A 9,447-nucleotide genomic window follows, 5' to 3' on the forward strand; every position below is an offset into this window, starting at 1 on the left:
CATGTATATATATATATATATATATATATATATATATATATATATATATATACACATACTTATTTGATAGTTGTAAGTTTTACAGGAGAACGTCTCTTACGCATAGAGAGATATACTTTGTACCAAATTTATTGCAATATTAATAGTGTTATTAAAATGTTCATGACTTACTGGATGCATAGCGATCGTACATCGATTCTCTTTTCCTGCGTAATAACTTGCAATCCTCTTAAATCAGTTCTATAACAAAGTAATCCCATTAGTATACTACGGCTTCGAAGCGAAAGAAGCCCCAGCGAGACTATATGAAGATCTACTTGGTACTCGAGACGTGTCACTTCTGGGCGGGAAACAAATTTCTCTGCTAAATCACTCGTTCGTTTAGAAAAAAAAGAAACAACGCCAAATGTTTCCTCTATTGTTTTTGGCCTACGTTGTAGCCGTTAAGGTATTTAAGAAGACCACCCCTAATGGTGAGTTTATTTAACTGTCAAGTCTCTTCTTTGAGAAATCTTATCCTTCTTGAGTGTTTAATAATGTTATGTGAGAATATTTTATTCAGGCAAAGTTACGGTATATCTTGGCAAGAGAGACTTCATCGACCATTTAGATCACATTGATCCCATCGATGGCGTTCTCGTAGTGGAGAATGACTACCTTCAAGGGCGCAAAATTTTTGGTCAGGTGAATAAAATTCTGACTTTTAGTATGTATATATACATAATACATATTCCTATGGGATCATATTCTCATGTATCATGTATATATATTATTAGGTCACGACAACCTACCGATATGGCCGCGAAGAGGACGAAGTTATGGGAGTCAAGTTCAGCAAAGAGTTGATGTTGTGTCGCGATCAGATAGTACCGTCGAAAAAAGAGAAGCAGGAGACTACACAAATTCAGGAGCGTTTGTTGAAGCGTTTGGGTTCGAATGCATATCCGTTTACATTCCACTTTCCGCAGACGGCTCCATGCTCGGTCACCCTTCAACCCGGCGATGATGATCAGGGAAAACCCTTGGGAGTCGAATATATTGTAAAAGTATACGTTGGAGACAACGAAGAGGATAAGGTATCGAAATAAGAGAAAAGTAAATATTCGATTGTAAGAAATTACAAAATGCAAGATAGAAAAAAAATTAAAAAGAAATTAATAAGCATAAATATATAAGCACTAATATATATGTATAAAATTTTAAAGTAGAATTTATGCAAAACGCGCTTGTTTTTTTACTTTCTTTCAGGGACACAAAAGGTCCTCCGTATCATTAGCCATCAAGAAATTACAATACGCCCCGCCGACACGAGGTCGCCGACTTCCTAGCTCTTTGGTATTCAAGGGATTTACTTTCTCCCAGGGAAAACTGAACTTAGAAGTCACACTGGATAGAGAGATTTATTACCATGGCGAGAAAGTTGCAGCAAATGTAACCGTTACGAACAATTCGCGAAAAGCGGTGAAAAACATCAAGGTGAATATTATGAAATTAAATCGGGTAAATTTCAGACACATTTTACCGCTATCGTGTTTTTTTTTCCGCAGTTGTACGTGGTTCAACATTGCGAGGTGACCATGATAAATGCTCAATTTTCGCGGCACGTGGCTAGCTTGGAAACTCGCGAGGGTTGTCCTATCACACCGGGCGCTTCCTTCACGAAACAGTTCTATCTTGTGCCTTTGGCCAGCAGCAACAAGGATCGTCGTGGCATCGCTCTCGATGGACATCTGAAAGTGCGTAAAGTAACAACAAGCTCTTCAACAGTATTAAGCTATTAAAATATATAAAATATTATATATTATGCATATTTTTTTGTAACAATTATATGTGTATATATATATATTATATATAAAACCTACAGTAACATTCCTGAAAATTTTAACATTTATGGCTTTTCTTTTTGTCTCTACCGTTCAGGATGATGACGTAAATCTGGCATCCTCAACTTTGGTCGCCGAGGGCAAGTGTCCGGCTGAAGCCTTGGGTATCGTGATTTCTTATTCTGTCCGAGCCAAGCTGAATTGCGGTACCCTGGGTGGCGAGCTGGTTACCGATGTTCCATTCAAACTGATGCATCCAGCTCCTGGTATATAGCTTATGTTATTTTAACATACCTATATATTCGTACATAACACATAAACATTTTGAATTTAGCTAAAAAATTTTCATTTATATATTTAAACTGATACACACGCAACATACACACACACACACACATGAAAGATTTTATTTAAAGATTAAATTTCCTAGTTTATAGATTCGTTCAAGCGTTTTCTTTTATGCAGGCACCATTGAAAGAGAAAAGGCCATACTAAAGAAGAGCAAGAGCATTGAGAGAGCACGATACGAGAACTCTTGCTATGCCACCGATGATGATGATAATATTGTATTTGAAGACTTTGCTCGTTTGCGCTTAAACGAACCAGAGTAAATCAAAGATCGGCGCTTTTTGATGCGACCGGTTTCTTCAAAAGAATCCTGGGTTTTCCGCTCATAGTAGATTATTTTCCCGCGTTTAAAATTGACTTTTATCTTTAAATTCAAATAGCAATATTAAAATAAATAAGTAAAAAAATATTCCGTCTTATAAAGTTTAATTATTTTATATAGACTTTGTGTTTGAAATGAGTTTCTTTGGATTCTTTTGATATGATTTTTAGTGAACGAGCAATATTAAATAAATGTAGGTAAAAAAACATTAAATATATTATGAAATTGTTACTGAGAGAAGAAAATGACAAGAAAATACAAAAAAAAAGAGGAAAGATAACTAATTAATAAAAATCATCTCGGAATTTCCGTGCGATGGTGGTGATCGGACAGAAATTCACTACGAGAACAAAAAAAAAAAGAAGAAAATATCAAGTAAGCTTAATGAATAATCCGTGTTTGGTTCAGTTTGAAAACTTCCCGTTTTACCAGAAGTGACATGGTATGTTATTCATCTTAATTATTTTGTTATGTTTTACAGAGTATTACTCCCTCCACATTCAACTGTTTATTTATTATTAAAACAACTGTTGTAACAGTATTGTTCAGTTGCGATTACATTAGAAAATATATATGAAATTGTAAAAACGCACCTTTTTTTGTCTTCTCTCTTTTATATCAATTAATTCTCCCACATATATATCAAATCAATATCAGTCTTGTATTGATTATGAAGATGCTCATTGTTCTTCGCCTAATCATACATATGTGAATAATATTCTTGATACGTCTGAATGTAAGCCTCCTTCTCTATTGATGTCATTTCTGCGATTAGAGTATCGTTAACATCAGTGATCGCGACGGTTTTACCGCCAACATTAACGGTTGGTACGAGCTCATCGTCTTCGGAATCCATCATTTCCACTTCACCTATAAATCAATTTGACAATCGTAAAATTCAAGGAAACACAGATTAATTGTCAATAATTTTTCGCTTTGCGTTTCGAGGCTTTTCATTTTATGTCATTACATTTAAATGACTACAACTATCCTAATGTTAAAATTTGTTATTTAATAAATTTTTCATACCAGTATCAACAGTTTGCATTTCCATATCTTCCTCATTATCGCTACTGTCGCTGGATTCCTGTGGAAGTACTGCTTTAATGGATGCCGCGGAATTAGTGCCACCCTTCTTCTCGTGAGCCAACAATACCGACATGATATCATCTCCCTGCTTATTATTCATCGTATTTGTGTTTGTGGCAGTGGTTGCAGCTTTGTCCAAGATACTTTCTTGTGTATTTACACCATCAGGCTATGAGATAATTAAGCGAATCAAGACACAGAATATACATATATATAACAAAAGGTAAAACACACACAAAAGATATAACAAAATAATATACCTGTGAACCATCAGAATTGATAACTGTGCTTTCCATCATCCATATGGGTCTCTCCTTTCTGTGATTCGCTGCATTGTCATCTGGAGATTCATCTCCGATAGTAATGTCCACTCTAGTTTCTTCCACCATAAAACCTGACATTCTAGTGGCTTCACCTGACCATTGTTCGCTAGGTGCTCTAAGACTACTTGGTTTTCTCGTGTCAGTACTGTAGAATATAATATTGTTTTAACAGATTGGAAATTTTTAATATGCATAAATGTATTTTCAAAAATACTTACCCTCGAATAATATTAATATCAACAGGCTCTGGTTCTAATATTTCGGGTGCCAATTTAATTCCTTCTACTTCCCTCAATAATATATACAATGGTTCCAATTGTTCGTTAAACTTTGCTAATAATAATCTGGAATCTTTCTTTGGAAGAGCAGATTGATCTTCTTCTACTATCTCCCGACAATATGTACATCTAAATTCACCAGTTCTCATGTCGAAAAGTTGATCCGCCTATACAAGAGTTTAATGAAGTTTCATCTGTGTTATAATAATTGCCTTAGATTAATATTATAATAATATAATAATTAGCAAATATATGCATTTGCTATATTTATCAATATAAAAAATATGCAAACTGATCCATCAGAGTTGTTACATTATTATGAAAAAATCACTATATTATATTCTCAAAAATTATACATTTTATGAATATATATAAAATATTACAGGAAACAACGATATATATATATATATATATATATATATATATATATATATATATATATATATATATATATATATATATATATATATATATATATATATATATTAATAATATAATAATATTATAACATATTAATTTCATATGTCATTTATAATTTACATTATATTATTATTATAAGAATCATATATAAACTATTTTGATTAATATGTTATGTTATCTTGTTGTAATATAACAATGTAGTAATAAAATAGAATTTGATTCTAATTCTTAAGATTCTAAATTTATATTGCATTGTTATACTTACTTCAAGATCTGTAAATGTTTTTAAACAACTTGGACATTTAAAGCTAGCCCTACTGGTTGCATCTCTCTCTTCGGTTTCCATTCTTTTCCTCATTAAGTCGAGTTTATACTTTACTACATTTACAAACGTCTAAAATAAAGATATTTATTTTTATCAGTTACATATTTTATTAGTCTCATTAATTTCTATATATTTATTGTAAAATAAAAAAAATCACGATCATTCATACTTTATAATTAATAAAGTAGTAGTTAACTTTCTGTGCTTTGCCATCCGATCCTGTTTCCATCTTTAATCTCACTTGAATAAACTTATCATTTCGTAATGTAGATATCCTCGCTCTCAACATTTTGCGTTCAAACTTCAGCAATTCACAAATGTCATCTTCTTTCATACCTGTACAAGTATGCAATCTTTTTTTATATTAATGGAATTATTTTAATTGATGGATTTTCCATAACAGAATGTATAATTACTTACACGGATTTCTAACCAGCATATCCACAATTAAAGCATCCTCTATTGTGTAAAATCCACGTACAACAAGGCGCGCCAGTTGTTTCAAACTACTGGGTACCTCAGTCACCAGTCTCTCCTCAGTACTCATGTTTCACAAATACTTGACATATAAATAACGACAAATAAAACACATAACTGCACACGATCAAGGACCACTGAAGATACTTGAAGATGCTGAAATGCTGAAAACTGAGAATAGAGCTGGGGGCCTACTTAGAACTTAGAACATATATAAATGGAAGGGGAATGCCTTTGTTTCCCGATAGAAAAATGTCGGAAGGAAGTGAGAAAGAAAATCATAGTTGCCTCTCTCTTGTGAGTAACTGCTCAAAAGTGCGCATGCACGGCTTACCGGTTTGGCCCAATGAAAAATAAGGTTACATTAGTCACATTGGGTGCGTTCAGGAGACACAACCGTTGAATAGCAATCGAACGTGATTGGTTCTTACTTCTAGAACCAACAAATCAACGTCGAGTGTTGACAAGACGATGCTCAACAGTTGTTTTCTGAACGCGCCCATTGATACGATAGTTGGATGGATCATTGTAATTTTTCGTTGATTTAAGTTTAAAATTTTTGTATTGATTTTTATAAAAAATCGCATATTGTAGCACTTATTAATAAATTTGACAAGGAAAATGCATTGCCAGGGACATAAAAATTTTTACATTTTACTGATAAAACCATAATAATCAGTTGACGATTTAATTTTATTTAAAAATTATTTATTAAAAATTGTAGCAAAATACTTTTACCTAACCTAAAATCTTCCTGTTTTAATTTTTTTAAATTAATTTTATGGGGTATTCATGACCAAAAATTTTTGTCATAAATTTTGAAAAATATTAATTACAACTATAAAGACGTTAAAAATCATATTATTTTGTGATACCTCAATTTTTTTTATCCAGATCTATTTATTTGATTTTCCAAGCAATATGATAAAACCATAATAATCAGTTGACGATTTAGAATTTATTTAAAAATTATTTATTAAAAATTGTAGCAAAATACTTTTACCTAACCTAAAATCTTCCTGTTTTAATTTTTATTATTTTTACTCCCGACTGCTGCCAACCGCAGGTTAGGTTAGTTTAAAATTAATTTTATGGGGTATTCATGACCAAAAATTTTTGTCATAAATTATGAAAAATATTAATTACAACAACTATGAAGACGTTAAAAATCATATTATTTTGTGATACTTCAATTTTTTTTTATTCAGATCTATTTGATTTTCCAAGCAATATAAATATAAGAAATGTTTTCTTTTTTAAGTTTTGATAGCTTCATACTACTATTATACAGCCAAAAATCCTCAAAAGAGAGAGCACAAGTGAATATCATTTTTATTATTCATAATATATTGCTACATGTTTATTGTGTTACATTATTTTACACAGATCCATACATACATACGTATATATATAAGCCTTTATAATGCTTATCTTTTTCTTTCTTTTTCTTTCCTTCCCTATATTTTTATTTTTATGTGCATAATTCTTGTCACCTTAGCACTGTTTCTTTTGTTGTTTCCATATTGATATTCTTTCTTTCAAATCGGGCACTGCAATTTCGAAAATAAATATTAATTTCAGATATATTTCTACATGGATAAAGAAACTTACAATAGTTTATATACATATTTTTAAATCGGCATAAGACATTAAAAAACTTCAATACGATAGACTTTAAAGGACAGTCAAAAACTATATTATCTATGACGCATCAAATATTTTTCTAATATATTTATGTATATGAAAATGCATTGTTATGAAATGTTACCAATATTTAGACTAAACGAAAGTTGACTTTATCAAAAAAGAGAAAAATATTAACAATACATGTATTACTTACTTGGCACGAGCATATCTTCGCTAAGCGGCTGCCGATTGAAAGGATCCGTGGCACTGTTGAGTAAATTTCTACTTATAACTGCTTTTCCCACAACAATTTAAGTTTTGATAGCTTCATACTACTATTATACAGCCAAAAATCCTCAAAAGAGAGAGCACAAGTGAATATCATTTTTATTATTCATAATATATTGCTACATGTTTATTGTGTTACATTATTTTACACAGATCCATACATACATACGTATATATATAAGCCTTTATAATGCTTATCTTTTTCTTTCTTTTTCTTTCCTTCCCTATATTTTTATTTTTATGTGCATAATTCTTGTCACAGATATACTATGTCTATGGTCTATGCACACGACACACACGATAACCGTTACAGCCTTCCGTTACAGCCTTCGTCGAGTACAGCCGTGAGTTGTGACACGTTACGCGTGTGTCCTTTGTTTGAACCTTATTTTTTGGACTTTTTTCTCTTCTAAGAGAATTTTCGTTATTGTTAACGCCTTTGTATTCTCATTTAACGCCACTTCTATATACATTATACGCTAGATTCTGGCCATATTGACCTTCGTTCGAGGGCAGGAGCCATTCAAGCAAAGAAGAAGAAGAAGAAGAAGGTGTGTACACAAAAGTATGTATATCTACAGACACGATGCTTGTTTTGCTTATTTTCATTTTATATTTCTTATATGTTTATATATGCAAGGTCCTTTAAAAATCCCTGAACAAAAATACTTCGAAAACAACGAACTATAACAAAAATATGTAATGTATCAAAATATACAGGGTGTCCTGTAAAGATCGTGCCAACGATCGTGAGCGAGTAGAGCACAGTAAACTGAACAGAAAAGTCCTGTAACATTTTTTTCTATAACGATTAATAAAGGAGATATTATTGAGTAAAGTCTGGTCAATCAGCGCCGACTTTTAGCCGGACGCACGTCAGTGAGCCGCCCGTCTGTTAGTGTGCGTCGCCGTAGCGACGGAGCGCTCACGCACACTACCAGGCGCGCGGCTAAAGGTCGGAGCTGATTGGCAGACTTTATTCAATAATAACTTCTTTATTAAGCGTTATAGAAAAAGATGTTACAGGACTTTTCTGTTCAGTTTACTGTGCTCTTCCCGCTCACGAGCGTTTACAACAATATTTACCGGACACCCTGTATACATAACAGATTGACTTTAAGTGAAATTGCCAAGGACATATACATCAATAATCTCGTAGGTGTTGTCAAACCGCAACAAAAGGCCGTGGGTATAAACATCATTGCCGCTATGCAAGCAGCAGCAGCAGACGCCAACAGATTCACCGGAACGGCCGGCCCTGTTGGTACTACGAATGTTATAGGCGGTCAGGAAGGTGGAACGGCAGCACAACAGGCAGCACCGAGTCCCGCTCAACCTCAGTCGGAAGCGTCGACTGGAGGACAGCCAGGTCCCCAACCAGGTGCTCAAGGCCCAATGGCTGTACCGTCTCAAGCTGGTAGGTTTATATTTACTCATTATTATAAATACTATTTCTAGTAACATGAAAACCCACCTATATGAAATAATGGGTAAGAATACCCAATTTTTATGTATTTTTGCCTCCTGAACACGAATATAAAACTTAAAAATGGCGGTCGGACTCGCAAATCGAAGAAAAACGCAAAAATCCATTCAAACGCGGGTAAACCTTCGGAAAACCCATCTATATGAAATAATGGGTAAGAATACCCAATTTTTATGTATTTTTGCCTCCTGAACACGAATATAAAACTTAAAAATGGCGGTCGGACTCGCAAATCGAAGAAAAACGCAAAAATCCATTCAAACGCGGGTAAACCTCGTAGGGGGGGCAGAACCCACTGTGTCCACGCATATATTTTACAACGCGAAGCGAAGTCCATCCAACAATTATTGTATGGATGGGAAAGTGTATGCGTGGACACAGTGGGTTCCGCCCCACCCCCCTACGGTGGGGGCTCCACTTCCGGAAGATATAACCTAACCCAAACCTATATCCCAGGAGTGAATTATTACTAATAAAAATGCATCCCTCGGACATGGGTTGGATTTTCACGTTTGGTTGGATTTTTGCGTTTCTCTTCGACTTGCGAGTTGCGAGTCCGACCTCCATTTTTAAGTTTCATATTCATGTTCAGGAGGCAAAAATACATAAGAATTGGGTATTCTTACCCATTATTTCATATAG

General features: G+C 33.5%; 3 protein-coding genes and 1 long non-coding RNA gene across 9 annotated transcripts in view; 2 read left to right on the forward strand and 2 right to left on the reverse strand.

The window, feature by feature from the left end:
• Window positions 1–310: 310 nt before the first annotated feature.
• Window positions 311–2,862, forward strand: LOC115245783 (arrestin homolog). Its single transcript, XM_029824270.1, has 7 exons — window positions 311–473; window positions 563–684; window positions 777–1,076; window positions 1,249–1,476; window positions 1,548–1,736; window positions 1,921–2,089; window positions 2,289–2,862. Exons 1-7 carry the CDS (start codon window positions 407–409, stop codon window positions 2,432–2,434), a joined length of 1,221 nt encoding a protein of 406 aa, XP_029680130.1. The 5' UTR covers window positions 311–406; the 3' UTR covers window positions 2,435–2,862.
• On the reverse strand, window positions 2,844–5,597 carry LOC115245782 (general transcription factor IIE subunit 1). Its single transcript, XM_029824269.1, has 7 exons — window positions 5,349–5,597; window positions 5,098–5,264; window positions 4,869–4,997; window positions 4,124–4,350; window positions 3,843–4,050; window positions 3,523–3,751; window positions 2,844–3,363 (listed from the first exon to the last, which is right to left on the reverse strand). The coding sequence occupies exons 1-7, from the start codon at window positions 5,473–5,475 to the stop codon at window positions 3,188–3,190; spliced, it is 1,263 nt and encodes a 420-aa protein (XP_029680129.1). The 5' UTR covers window positions 5,476–5,597; the 3' UTR covers window positions 2,844–3,187.
• A 1,265-nt stretch (window positions 5,598–6,862) lies between these two features.
• On the reverse strand, window positions 6,863–7,326 carry LOC115245790. The gene is made up of 2 exons (XR_003885599.1): window positions 7,246–7,326; window positions 6,863–6,955 (listed from the first exon to the last, which is right to left on the reverse strand). It is a non-coding gene; the product is annotated as an uncharacterized LOC115245790 (long non-coding RNA).
• Window positions 7,327–7,585: 259 nt separating this feature from the next.
• LOC115245780 (CREB-binding protein-like) overlaps window positions 7,586–9,447 on the forward strand; it is a 100,011-nt gene continuing 98,149 nt past the window's right edge. For 2 of the 6 annotated variants that reach the window (XM_029824263.1, XM_029824264.1), the window contains exons 1-3: window positions 7,586–7,663; window positions 7,803–7,884; window positions 8,479–8,736. In XM_029824263.1, coding sequence (XP_029680123.1) covers window positions 7,589–7,663; window positions 7,803–7,884; window positions 8,479–8,736 — 415 coding nt within the window. In that variant the 5' untranslated portion in view covers window positions 7,586–7,588. The other 4 variants (XM_029824266.1, XM_029824265.1, XM_029824262.1 and 1 more) reach the window with 3 other exon arrangements.

The sequence above is a fragment of the Formica exsecta genome, unplaced genomic scaffold (assembly GCF_003651465.1).
Source record: "Formica exsecta isolate Colony F162 unplaced genomic scaffold, ASM365146v1 scaffold13, whole genome shotgun sequence".
Taxonomy (NCBI): Eukaryota; Metazoa; Arthropoda; class Insecta; order Hymenoptera; family Formicidae; genus Formica; species Formica exsecta.

What these genes read in the sequence shown, in the direction of transcription:
- LOC115245782 (XM_029824269.1), bottom strand. Translation starts at nt 5,475, where the DNA reads ATGAGTACTGAGGAGAGACTGGTGACTGAGGTACCCAGTAGTTTGAAA. An exon ending in ACTACTTTATTAATTATAAA is followed by an intron (nt 4,998 to 5,097) that starts GTATGAATGATC and finishes TCTTTATTTTAG; the next exon opens with ACGTTTGTAAATGTAGTAAA. An exon ending in AAACATTTACAGATCTTGAA is followed by an intron (nt 4,351 to 4,868) that starts GTAAGTATAACA and finishes ACTCTTGTATAG; the next exon opens with GCGGATCAACTTTTCGACAT.
- LOC115245783 (XM_029824270.1), top strand. Translation starts at nt 407, where the DNA reads ATGTTTCCTCTATTGTTTTTGGCCTACGTTGTAGCCGTTAAGGTATTT. An exon ending in GAGACAACGAAGAGGATAAG is followed by an intron (nt 1,077 to 1,248) that starts GTATCGAAATAA and finishes ACTTTCTTTCAG; the next exon opens with GGACACAAAAGGTCCTCCGT. An exon ending in AAGCGGTGAAAAACATCAAG is followed by an intron (nt 1,477 to 1,547) that starts GTGAATATTATG and finishes TTTTTTCCGCAG; the next exon opens with TTGTACGTGGTTCAACATTG.